General features: G+C 42.6%; 1 protein-coding gene across 1 annotated transcript in view; it reads right to left on the bottom strand.

The window, feature by feature from the left end:
- Positions 1 to 14,159, bottom strand: part of CHD6 (chromodomain helicase DNA binding protein 6) — a 208,287-nt gene that overhangs the window by 20,676 nt on the left and 173,452 nt on the right. The window contains exons 28-29 of the mRNA XM_082430010.1: positions 1,148 to 1,208; positions 206 to 422 (exon numbers count right to left, since the gene is read on the bottom strand). Of these exons, the coding sequence (XP_082286136.1) occupies positions 206 to 422; positions 1,148 to 1,208 (278 nt within the window). The remainder of the gene's footprint in view (positions 1 to 205; positions 423 to 1,147; positions 1,209 to 14,159) is intronic.

The following is a 14,159-nucleotide window of genomic DNA, read 5'->3' as shown; positions in this document are numbered from 1 at the left end:
GAACAGAGGGTGTCCTAGATATCACCAGACTCCCCAGTCAGCACGAAAACACCACTGCAGTCGGAGGCTGGATTTAATTCACTCTAGAGACAACCTGACTCCATATGAGAACACTGGACACACCTGCCCTCCAGCTGTTGGGTTCCCTTTGTCACCTTTACCCTGTGGGCAGCTCAGCACGCCCTTTTGGTCACTGGCTTTTTACCTCTTTTGGGCTTCCTTGTTGATGAGATCCATCTCTGAGGATCTCCGGAACATCTCTTCCTGGACCCAGTATCCCTGGTTTCCTGGTCCCAGGATTTCAGGCCGGCAGAGCTCCTTGCGGTTACAGCGCTGGTAAATGGTGACCAGGCGTCGGAGACGAGCTGTGAGTGCAGACGAAACTGGCCAGGGTGATTTGTCTGGGTCGGAGCCATCCTGGGCTTCAAACATCAGTGAGGATATTAGTATTTACAAACAGAACTAAAACAAAGGCAACTGGGTTTTTTGGTAGTTGTTCTTTCCCTTCATTTAAAGAAAACTAAAGCTGACTCAGTAACCTTAATGCAAGTAGCTGCTGTTCAACAATCGGCTCGGAAGCTAGGCACAGCTGGAAAGGCTGCAACTGCACTTTAGAAGCAGCTTTAGGTGTGGTGGGTTCTGCGCTCTCTCCAGTACAAATGGGCCTGTCTGTGGGGGCAGAACTGACTCAAGGGCCTTGCTCTAAGGCATCGGCTTAAGTGGACGCTCTGTGGCCGTCTCCATTTAGAACTACAGGCTTTTGTGTAGCTGGGCCTTCCAAACATCAAAGCCTCCGTTAAGTTTGAATTCAGAAAAACAAACAAACAAAAGAACAAACCAAATACCCCTAACTTTTCTCAAAAGAAAAAAAAAAAATCACTGAAACCACGATTCCTTTTTATCTCTCAGACTCCATCCTGACTTTATTTCACTGTTGAATTCAGTGCCAGGTGGAGAAAGCTGGCCAGAGCCACATTAACGCTCCCTGTGTGACTCCCGCAGAGTTTGATGAAGGTCAACTTAATTGGCTTTTAAAAAGAGCCTCCTTAAAAAACAGCATTTTTTTCTTTTTTATTACACATGAACTCCAGGATAACTACAAACAGGGACCTTACTTTTCTTTGCCTTCAGAAGGACACAGTCTCACCTGCCCGGCTGTCATCCTTCTTTTCACCAAAAATGCCATCACCTCCATCACTGGAACTCTCCTAGGGATAAATGAAGTCATGCCATCAGCAAAACTGCAGCTCTGAAGAAACCAACTCAGAAACCCAGTCCCTACACAGAAGGAGTAAAGATGCACAAGAGACATCCCCTGCCCAAGAACATCTCAAAGATCAAGATGGTCCCTGATGAATAAAGCTTATTTATGCACAGTCTTAAAAGAGCCAGAAAGCAGTTTATTTAAAACAAGCATTTTTCCCCCTGGAATTGTGTGGAATGATTCTGCCCGTAGAGAATTAGCTTTAAGAATGATGAACTGGCATGCTCCCCTGGCAACTACATTTTACACGCACTATTTTAGTTGAGAATTAAATATTTGCTTTACTATCATCACTTGCAGTCTAATACTGTCATTTCACAAAGCATGTGCCTGCATTTTTGGATTTTTGCTGTGAAAAACTGTCATGCTCATGCTCATTATGCTTCATTTACTTCACAGCAATAGACGCTATTTTCCTAAAACATGACTGCTCCAGACAGGAGACCTGATGGCACAAACCTCCAGGAATTTAAAATTAAAATCATGATCTGAGGCTCAGAATCTGAAGTAATATCACAGGCACAGAGCTTATCCAAGTTGGAGTATATGTCAACCTGGCTCTAATGGATTCCTTTATGAAGCCTTTCTTGGTCTCAGGAATGGAACTTCAAATGCTCCTTATACACAAAGCATGTGGGAGTTTGGATGTGGGCGAAGAGACAGTGCGAGTCTTCAACTTACTCCATTTTGAACATAAAAACTTATTTTTTTTTTTTTTACTGAAGTAAAGTTGACTTGCGACATCGTATTAGTTTCAGGTGTAAAACAGTGATTCGATATCTTTATACATTAAGAAATGATCACCACCATGGGTGTACTTTCTATCTGTCACCACACAAAGTTATTCTAATATTACTGACTACATTCCCGATGCGGTACATCACATCCCCGTGACTTATTTATTTTATAACTGAAAGTCTGTACTTCTTAATCCCCTTCACGTATTTCACCCATTTTCCCACCTATCTTATTGTTTTTCTTTTTTCTTTTTTAAAAACTAACTTTACTTTTTATTTATTTTTTTACAAACTTATTTATTTTATTTATTTATTTTTGGCTGCTTTGGTTCTTCGTTGCTGTGCATGGCTTTCTCTAGTTGCGGCGAGCAGGGGCTACTTTTCGTTGCAGTGAGCGGAATTCTCATTGCGGTGGCTTCTCTTGTTGCGGAGCACGGGTTCTAGGCACGCGGGCTCCAAGAGTTGCGGCACATGGGCTCAGTAGTTGTGGCACACGGGCTTAGTGGCTCCACGGCACGTGGGATCTTCCCGGACCAGGGCTCGAACCCGTGTCCCCTGCATTGGCAGGCGGATTCTTAACCACTGCGCCACCAGGGAAGCCCTCTTATTGTTGTTCTGACTTGCGTCTTTTGACCTGAATGATAGGCGAGAATAACCCCAGGATTCATGACTTCCGGCCATGGTGGAGCACAGGGTCAGGTTCTGTCAGAATAAGGGTCAGCAATCTGCAGCCTGTAGATTGTTTTTGTGTGGCCCTTAAGCTAAGAATGGTTTTTAAAGGGAAGAAGAAGAGGAGGAGGAGGAAGGAAGGGAGGAGCAGGAGGGGGAGAAACAGAAGGAGATGAAGAAGATGTGACTCTACTGGCCCCCAGGCCTAAGATATTTACTGTCTGGTCCTTTACAGAAAACTGGGACACAGCCCAGGAGAGCAGTACCTCGGTTCAGGAGGGATGGACAGACACCTATGACTGGCAATAGTTAAAATTCAAACCACTCTCTTAGGCCCCTAATAGCGGGGAAGGACCTGAGAAAGGCAGAGGGGCAGGGGTTCATTTTCTGAATGCATTTCTTTCTTACTAGAATGGTGGTAATAGCTGACGTTACCGAGAACTACGTGTTGCTGTGCAAAACCCTTTACACGGCTTATCTCCTTTGGTCATCAGCACTGCTTCCCCAGGTAGAAAGTATTACTATCCTTATTTTAGAGAGGCAGAAAACAAGCCCTAGAAAGTTCTGTAACCTGCCAAGGTCACATGGCTACCAAGGGGCAGAGCTGGGTTTCGAACACAGCAGTCTGATGAGAACCTATACTGTAACCACTGAGCTGCCCAAAAAAGAACAAAAAGAGAGTCCCGGCTGAAAATCTGATTTAGAGAGTGCAACATATTTAGAATTGGAGAACACTAGCTTAATCTCTCTTCTTTGCCCATGTAATAGTGTGAAGAAGAATAGAAGAAGTGTCTCTTCTTCTCAGTGAAGAGAAGAAACTTCAAGCTGATCTACTGCACCATTCTGAAGTGACACTTAAATATGCCAAAGCAGCCTTTCCCACTATTTAGGTAGTTAAAAAGCAAGCAAAACCCAACAACCATGGCTTCCATCCTTCCTGCCATAGAGAACATTTTTGGGTATTCTTAGAGTACCCATGAAGACCCTTAGAATGCTGAAAGTTGTAATCATAGACACTTCTAGACTGAGAAATGCTGTACAGCCTATGAGATGTGGGGTCTGGCGCCAGGGCTACCACGGCTCCTTATTACGAGGGATGTGCGGCTGCCGTGGGCACCGAATCCACAGGGGTAGCTCCGGGCTTGGTGCGAGGCAGGCACACCCGCCATCCGGGCTTCCTTTCCACCCTCCCTAACAGTTTCTGTTGGCCTTAGGCAAACCCTCAAGTAAGCAAAGATTCTGGAAGCCGTAAGTGCCTTTCTGTCTCCTGCCCTCTCTGGATGGCAGGTCCCCTCTCTATCACTGACAGAAAGGAGAAGACCTGGCTTAGCAGCAGCCGAAGTGAAAAAGATGTCATCATCTTGTGGTCACATAACCAATTTAATGTGAGTGTGACAGACCGGTATCGCAGGGAGCACATGGAAAGCCCTGCCTCTGAAGTCTGCAGGTGAACATGTAGTATCCTAGTTTCTGCCTCTGCGAATCAATCTGAAAGAAATATTCATCTCAGAAGAAGTATGAATCAATCATTCCCAAGTGCAGGGTCCCAGAGAGTGCTGACAAGTAAGACTGTCAAAGCAAGGGCAACGGATTAGTTCCAACCTGCCGTTTCTCCATCTTGAGCACGCCTGTGTTTGCAGTCTGACAGGCCACTGCTCTCTGGCCTTGGGCAAGTTGTTTCGACCTCTCTCAAGCTCATTTCTTCATTTGCAAAATGGAGATAATAGTACTTTACGGGTGATCGTGGGGCACAAATGAGTTGATTATGCAAAGTGTTTAACCAAACGCTGGCACAAAGCAAATGCCCGACATACGGCAGCCGGTACCGAGGAGATACCCACGTACAGGCCCAACTGCTGGAGGATCCTTCAGCATTTCTATCTTTCAACTGAAGTGTGTTCTCTAAGGATAGCTTCATGACACAGTGGAAAACAGCAGCAATAACAACAAAAGTCTACAGGTAAATAAATGGCCAGATACTATACCGAGTACTTCATGCGCGTTTTTCATTCATTCATTCTAAATGGCTAAATGACCATTTTTAGACAGAAGGAAATTGTAGAATGAGAGGTTGATAATCTTATCTAATACTACATATAGTTATTAAGTGGTGAAGATGGAATTCAAACCTAGAAGGCCTGACCCCAGACGAGGAGCTCTAGCCACTGCGCTGTATTGCCTCCGGTGGCTGAAGACACACCTGGCTGAATCAGATGCACTGTCAGTCACTAAGGGTAACTTAGCTTCCCGCGTGGCACTTCTCCGCCGAGGATGCAGGGCTGTTTCCTGATCAGAGAACAGCAGATCCCCCTTGCCTGTCGCTGCTCCTCCAGGCCCGGCTGCCTCCCCTCTTTGGTCTGGGTGTGGGTGGAGGCAGTGGGGCGGCAGCACAGACCCGCAGACCCAGGGAATTTCCCCTAAGCCCTTACAAGACCCCGGGGCCAACAGAGCGGCGATGAGCTGCCTTCCTACATTTGCTTGCCAGGAACTGTGCTGGGTTCAGGAGCTCTGACAATGGGACGGCTGGAGTCCTCATCCTTCTAGAGCCCACCTTCTGGCCATCACAAGAGACGTAAAGGAAACACCGGCCATGCAGTGTGATGAGTGCTCCTGAACACAGTGGGAAAACCACAAAGGGCCACCAACTCTGCAGGGCCAAATCAGGTAGGGGAAAGACATCGGAGAGGTGACTTTTGAGCTTCAGATTGAAGGACACAGGAGTCCGCCAGGAGGAGAACATAAGACCTCTTTGTGTAGAGGTAACAGGACGCATGAAGGCGCAGTTAAAAAAAATCCCACGGCAGTTTTCATTTTGCAGAAAAATCAAGCATCCTACTACCTTCATCAATTTCACGTAGAAAGTAGATACACATCAGATGTCATTAACACAAAATTCAAGGATTTTATAATGGAAAGACTGCAGGATCTAGAAAAAGATGTGAGCAGGCAGACACTGCTCTTGACGAGTATGACTTTTTTTTTTTGCAGCTCATTAAAACGATTTGAGCTTCCCCCGTCTAGAATGGGGATAAGAACAACGCCTAACTGAAGGGGAAACGTGCTTTGTAAGCGTGGAAGTACTCCATCTACATTCAAATATCACTATTTGAGTTCAGAGACCCCTCGAACTCTCAACTCGTAAGAAAAGAGTCATTGTTCAGTTCCTCACTGAACTTTCCTTATAGTGGGATTTGACCATTTTAGGCATTAAGTTTCCCTGCAGGAGTTGCTTCCTACTTCACTGTGCATATGACCTCACCCTCCTTTTACAGAGAGCACCTGCTGTAGGACGTGCTGCAGAGCGAGGACAGACTGCTGGTTAGGACACAAGGACTACACCAGGCAGAGGTGGGCCGTTACTTATTACTCTCTCAGTTAAAGGAGATGGTAACCTCCCTGCGTACTAGGTTTGATAGAGAACGATCTCCTTTACCATTCTAGGCTCTAGACCATCCCAAACACAAGTAAACTTTTTGACTAACTGCTTTAGAAGGCATGTCCACTGACTCTAGCTGCAACTGTTTACCAATCAAAAGCTCTACTGGTATTAAACAGAGAGGGTGGGGGAAGGGAGTAGACTAATCATCTCACATGTCCCTCTAACATTCTGTGGTTCTCCAACGGCCACGTGTGAAGAGGACAACAGTACAGTGAGCTCTGGAAGGCACAAGAGTAGCAAGGGGTCTGGAGACAACATGATACGAAGAAAGAAAGAGGAATTAGGGATCCTTCACCTGAAAAGAGACAGAGATTACGGTAGCTAGTTGGTCTCAAAACTTTTTAGTCTTATCGGAGAGGAAAGTAGGAACAGTTCTGCTCTTTGCAGGACCAGAAGAAAACTAGACAGAGTCCATGGAACCAACTGGGAGTCAGATTTCTGGGTCAGAATAAGGAAATATCACCCAACAATGAAATGGGCTTCCTTGGAAGACAGCACATTCCCCCTTTCCCTTCCTGGATTCCTGGAAGCACCTACACCTGCCTGGAATGACCCCACAGCGATGTCATAGAAGGGATGGAACATCGAGACCATGCAGACATGCGTTAGGATCCTTGCAATGCTGAGATTCTCCCATCTACCGACCAGGCCCCCTCCTATGCCCAGGTCTGTTTAATTCAGATGAATTAACTTAGTGATGGATGATACGCTCTTTGGGCTTCCTTAACCTGTTGATCTGCCCGAGAACAGAACTGGGAGAAGGAAACTCCCAACCAGTGTCTTCAGCACAAGGGCCAGGGTGGGGGAGGCAGGCTTGATTCAGATGTTGGCTGTTCCTCTACGTTGGTTATTCTAGCACACGGACTAGAAGTCCATCTTAATCTGTTTATAATCTGTTCACCTCAAAATTTGGGAGAAGGCACTCCCCATTCCTTCTGCTTTTGATTATATTCTACAGCCCAGGTTTTAGGGATCTGAAGAGCAAAATAAATAATACAGGCATTACTTTCATAAATGAATTAAAAAAAAAAGTAGTTCCAGAGGAGTTTAACCATACTATAAGGGAACTTGAGTTATTTTACCAATTCTGCCACAACTCCCACTTCAGTGCCCAGATCTCTCCAAGACTGAAGTTAAGCATGTGAACTTTACTATGAACAGCTTTCAGAGCTGGGTCTGGCCTGCGGTTGGTCTGGGGGCTGCCTTTTCAGAGAGGTTGCTGCTGGAAGAAGGGGTGTGTACGTACAGCTAAAACACTTCCTACTCTCTTGACTATGAAAAGAATATTTGATCAGAAAAAAAAAAAAAAAAAAAAGCCAGAATATCTAGTCTGAACTCTATCATCTAGTAGCTGTGAGAATCTGGCAAAGTCCTTTAACTTCCTGGGCCTGAATTTCCCCAGCTCTCAAATGAGGGCAATAACACCTGAAGCTCTTACTTCACATGGCTGAGGTGAGGATCAACTGAAACAAATGGGAAAAGTGCTTTGGAAAGAGTAAAGTTCCATATGAATTTAAGGTACTATTTTCATTTCTTTGGTACTCAAGTTATTTCCATGGGAAAACACATCCCACATTCCAGACAAAGGAAGTAACTGTAGAAGCTAGGCAGAGCTTCTACCAGAATGGCAGAGCTCAGATTTTAATTGTCAAGACCAAACCCAACTTCCTTCAGGTCCAGGGTCTGAAGCTTCATGCTGATTTGCTTCATTTCAATCCACTGCTTCGCAAACCTCAAGGAGATATGGAAACATATCTTCAAAAAATAATAATTTCTTACTTTGGGAAAGTGATGTCATTGTTACTGTTACAGGAATCAGAGCTGATGGAAACCAAAGTAAATATCACTCTCCAAACTAGAACCAAAAGAAGAGAATTGAAAACTTTTGGTTGATGATCAGGAGGAGAAGAAAGATTATTCTAGTAATGGAGTCAAGTGAGGACAATGCTACAGTAACCTCTGGGATACAGAATCCATGAAATTCTAACAGATTTATTTGCTCCACTGAAAGCCAGAGAAAATGTGGTCAAATAGTGCTGGGGCCCTAGTAAGGTTTTGGTCTGCTTATGCAAAGCCCTAGAAACTCATCTGTAAAATGCAATATAGACTTCTGCTTCTGCGAAGATGTGTATTTCCCTATTCCACACAATATTTACAACTAAAACCCCTGAACATTATATATAAAACAAACCTAAGAAAACTCTGAAAGGTGAAGAGAAGGCAGACCAACCAGGGACTTTGGGACACATGGGATGACACAGTGGTGAGTTTCCTGGGTTTTCTTTTTTGCCTTATATATCCTAGATCTGGAGGTAAAGAAGCTGGTTATCTGGAAATGACAAAGGGTACAGACAAAAAAAGCCCCAACAAAAGCCTGCTCTCTCTAGTGAAGGACTAGGAAAAGGGCAAGCTAGGAATGGACAAAATGTTAAGACAAGATGTGCTACACTTCAGCTCAACCTCACAGAAAAAACTTCTGCTCACCACATCCATGCCAGCAAAGGCTGAGTGGGCCTCTAGAGTCTAAAGGTGGACTCTAAACTTCCACCTTTGCCAGGCTGTAACAGGGCACCCCATTCCCCTGCTGGGTGGTGTCAAAAAGCCAAGTAGGGAGCTGGGACTTTTATCCCTGCTAGGTGGTAATAAGGTCCCCAACACCCATGGTGTCAGCAAAGACCACGTGGAGATCTGAACTTCCATTCCTGCCCAACAGTAATGAGAAACACCCCCGCCTTGGGTATCTTCGGGGGCTGACTGGGAATATTAACTTCTACTCCCACCAGGCAGTAAAAAGGTGGTGTACTCTGCCACCCACCCCGCCCCATTCCCCTGCAACAGAGGTGTCAGAGGCAATCAGTTACAACAGAAGTTTTAAATAAGATCCCGAGTTTCACAATGTAATACCCCAAATGTCCAGGTTTCAATCAAAAATCACTTATCACATCAAGAACCAGGAAGATCTCCAACTGAATGGGAAAAGACAATCAATAGACGCTAACACTGAAATGACAGAGATCTTAGAATTATCTGACATAAGAATTTAAAGCAGTCCTCAATGAGGAATTCTGAACATACTTGCCACAAATGATAACACAAAATCTCAGCAAAGAAAAAGAAGATCTCAGCAAAGAAACAGAGATCCAAAGAAGAACCAAAGGGAAATTTTGGATTTGAAAAATACAATAATGAAATGAACCAGGACCAAACAAAAACAAAAACACAATGGACAGGCTCAGCAGCGAATGGAGGAGAAAGAGAAAGAATCAGCGAGCTCCAAGAGAGAAAAATATAAAGTACCCAGTGTGACCAACAGAGAGAAACAGATTAAAAAAAAAATTAAACAGGGAATTCCCTGGTGGTCCAGTTGTTAGGACCTGGCACTTCCATTGCCGTGGCCCAGGTTCGATCCCCAGTCGGGGAACTATGACCCCGCAAGCTGTGAGGCACAGCCAAAAAAAAAAAAAAACAGTAAACAGAACCTCAGGGACCAGTGGGCCTATAACAAAAGATTTAACATTCATACCATCAGAGTTCTGGAAGGGGAGGAAAAAGGACTTCAGGAAATAATGGCTGAAAACTCCCCAAATCTGGTGAAAGACACAAACCTACAGATTCAAGAAGATGATAAACACCAAACAGGATAAACTCAAAGAAATCCACACACACAAAAATCACAGTTAAGCTTCTGAAAACTAAAGAAAGGAAAAAAAAAAATCCTGAAAGCAGCAACAGAGAAAAGACACCTTACCTAAGGGAAAAACAACTTGAGTGACAGAAGATTTCTCATCAGAAAGCAGGGAGGCCAGAAGGAAGTGGCACAACATTTTTCAAGAGCTGAAAGAAAAGAACTGTCAACCCAGAATCCTATATCCAGTGAAAATATCCTTCAGGAATGAAGGGGATATTAAGATATTCTCAGATGAAGGAAAAATAAAAGAACTGTCACCAGCAGACCTATCCTAAAAGAACAGCTAATGGAATTTCTCTCAACAGAAAGAAGAAAACTTGGGACACCAGGAAGAAGAACAAAGTAAATAAAAATATAGGTAAATACAGTAGATGTTCCTTATCCTCCTGAATCTTCCAAATTATATTTTTCAGAATTGCAGCAAAAATTATAACATTGTCTGATATGATTCTAAATGTATGTAGAAGAAATATTTAAGACAATTATATTATAAAGGGACAAAACTAGAAGTAAGGACACTATATTTCACTTGAACTGGTAAAATGATGATACCAGTGGACTGTGATATATTATGTATATGTAATGAAATATCTAGAAAAACCACTAAGAAACTTAAAAAAAAAAAAAAAAACATACCCAACATAGATAAATCAAAATAGGGATTGGAAAAAAGTTTCAAGTAACCCACAAGAAGTCAGGTAAAAGAAAATAGAGAATAAAAAAATGGAGAAAACAAAATGTCAGACTTAAGGCTTAATGCATCAATAATTACATTAAATGTAAGTGGCTGAATACACCAACTATAAGACAGGGTGCATTAAAAAATATAACCTGACTAAAAACTGTCTATAGAAAACTCATTTCAAATAGGCAGGCTGAAAGTAAAAGGATGGAAAAAGTTATATCATGCAAACGTTAAACAAAGGAAACCAGGAGTAGCTATATTAATATCAGATAAAGTACACTTCAGAGCAAAGAAAAACTATCAGACACAAGCAGGGACATTATATATTGATAGCAGAGTCAACCCACCAAGAAGACATATCATAAATGTGTATGCACCAGACAACAGAGCTGCAAAACACGTGAGGCAAAAACTGATAGAATTGAAAGGAGAAATACACAAATCCATAATTATAGTTGGAGACTTCAATACTCCTCTCTCAACAACTAGACAGAAAATCAGCAAGAATACAGAAGAACTCAACACTATCAACTAACAGGACTGAGTTGACATTTATGCAGCGCTCTGCCCAACAACAGCACAATACACATATTTTTCAAGTGCCCATGCAACATATACCAAGAGAGACCATATCCTGGGCCACAAACATAACTTAACAAATTTAAACCCACTGAAATAATAGAGTGTATTCTCTGAGCACAATGGAATCAAACTAGAAATAAAAAACAGAAAGATTATAGGACAATCTCCAAATACTTGGAAATTAAATAACACACATCTGATAATCCATGGGCCAAAGAAAAAGTCTCAAGGGAAAAAAAAATTAATTGAATGAAAATGAAAATACAACAAATTTTATGATTTATAATAAATAGTAAAAATCGTGGGACCTAGCTAAAGTAATGCTGAGAGGGAAATTTATAGCACTGAATGCATACATTAAATAAGTCCAAAAGTCTCAAATCAGTAATCTAAGCTCCCACCCCAAATATCTAGAAAAAGAGGAAAATAGAACAGAGGGGCTTCCTTGGTGGCACAGTGGTTAAGAACCCGCCTGCCAATGCAGGGGACACCGGTTCAAGCCCTGGTCGGGGAAGATCCCACATGCTGCGGAGCAACTAAGCCTGTGCACCACAACTACTGAGCCTGTGCTCTAGAGCCCATGAGCCACAACTACTGAGCCCTTATGCCACAACTACTGATGCCTGTGTGCCTAGAGTCTGTGCTCTGCAACAAGAGAAGCCACCGCAATAAGAAGCCACGCACCGCAACGAAGAGTAGCCCCTGCTCACTGCAACTAGAGAAAGTCCGTGTGCAGTGACGAAGACCCAGCGCAGCCAAAAAAAAAAAACACAACACAAAACCGGAAGGAAAAGAATAATAAGGAGCAGAAATCAATGAAATTTAAAATAGAAAACAGAAAACTCAATGAAACAAAGTTCCAATTCTTCAAAAAGATAAAGCAGACAAATTTCTAGCAAGAATAATAAGAAAAAAAGAAGACACAAATTATTAATATAAGGAATGAAACAGGGAATAGCATTACAAATTCTGCAGATATCAAAAGGATAACAAGATGATACCTCACTGTAGTTTTGATTTGTTTTTCTCTAATAATTAGTGATGTTGAGCATCTCACACCAGTCAGAATGGCCATCATCAAAAAATCTACAAACAGTAAATGCTGGAGAGGGTGTGGTGAAAGGGAACCCTCCTAAACTGTTGCTGGGAATGTAAATTGATACAGCCACTATGGAGAACAGTATGGAGGTTCCTTGAAAAACTAAAAATAGGACTACCATATGACCCAGCAATCCCACACCTGGGCATATACCCTGAGAAAATTATAATTAAAAAAGATACACGCACCCCAATGTTCCCTGCAACACTATTTACAACAGCCAGGACATGGAAGCAACCTAAATGTCCATCTACAGAGGAATGGATAAAGAAGATGTGGTACATATATACAATGGAATATTACTCAGCCATAAAAAGGGAATGAAATAGTGCCATTTGCAGAGATGTGGATAGACCTAGAGACTGTCATCCAAAAGGAAGTAAGTCAGAAAGAGAAAAACAAACATTGTATATTAATGCTTATATGTGGAATCTAGAAAAATGGTACAGATTAACTTATCTGCAAAGCAGAAATAGACACACATGTAGAGAACAAATTTATGGATACCAAGGGTGGAGAAGGGAGGGGTGGGATGAATTGGGAGGTTGGGATTGACTCATATACACTACTATGTATATAATATATAACTAATGAGAACATACTGTATAGCACAGGGAACTCGACTCAGTGCTCTGTGGTGACCTAAATGTGAAGGAAATCTAAATAAGAGGGGATATATGTATATGTATATGTATGAATTTTTCATAGTTTTCCTCCTTTCCATATTTGACTGAATCATGTCAAAAGAACTCAGGAGCCAACTTGAGGAGTTTTCCATAGGCCATATTTGAACAGCATTAAGAAACAGGGACTTCCCTGGCGGTGCAGTGGTTAAGAATCCGCCTGCCAATGCAGGGGACACGGGTTCAAGCCCTGGTCTGGGAAGATCCCACATGCCGTGGAGCAACTAAGCCCATGTGCCACAACTACTGAGCCTGAGCTCTAGAGCCCATGAGCCACAACTACTGAGCCTGTGTGCCACAACTACTGAAGCCCGCGTGCCTAGAGCCCGTGCTCTGCAACAAAGAGAAGCCAACACAATGAGAAGCCCACACACCACAACGAAGAGTAGCCCCTGCTCGCCACAACTAGAGAAAGCCTGCGCGCAGCAGCGAAGACCCAACACAGCCAAAAATAAATAAATAAATAAATAAATAAATAAATAAAAATTAGTGTCAACACCAAAAGCCAGTGAAGATGAGGAGAAAGTGGATCATTCATACATCACTGGTGGGGATGTAAAGTGGTACAGCCACTCTAGAAAACAGCTTGTCAGTTTCCTGAAAATATTAAACATATAACTACTACATGACTCAGCAATTATACTCCTGGACATTTACCCCAGAGAAATGGAAATGTAAGTTCACACAAAATCTGTACGCAGATGTTTACAGAGGTACTTGCAATAGTGAAAAACTGGAAACCACCCAGATGTTTTTCAATGGATGAAGGGTGAAATACTACTCAGTGATAAAAAGGAATGAATTATCATTACACACAACAATCTGGATCAATCTACAGGGAATTATGTTGAGTGACAAAAGCCAAGCCCCAAAGGTTACATACTGTATGACTCCATTTATATAATATTCTTAACATGACAAAACTACAAAAGTGGAGAATAGGTTAGTGGTTGCTAGGCATTAAAAAAGAGGTGAAGGTACAAGGGATGTAGATGTGGCTATAAAAGGGCAACATGATGGATCTCTGTGGTTGTGGCAATGTCCTGTATCTTGATTCTATCAATGTCAGCATCCTGCCTGTGATATTGTATCATAGTTTTGCAAGATGTCCCCCTGGTGGGAAACTGGATAAAAGGTACACGGGATCACCCTGTATTGTATCTTACAATTCCATCTAAAATCTACAGTCACCTCAAAAGCAAAAGTTTCATTAGAATAAATGGGCAACGCAGTCTGTGAGTTGACAATTTTTACAATAAAATGTTGGGGAAAATGCAATGCAACTGCAGCAATGCAATCAAGTTCCCAAAGAC

The sequence above is a fragment of the Balaenoptera physalus genome (assembly GCF_965194825.1).
Source record: "Balaenoptera physalus genome assembly, chromosome: 16".
NCBI lineage: Eukaryota > Metazoa > Chordata > Mammalia > Artiodactyla > Balaenopteridae > Balaenoptera > Balaenoptera physalus.
This window is presented reverse-complemented; position numbering and strand designations above follow the sequence as displayed.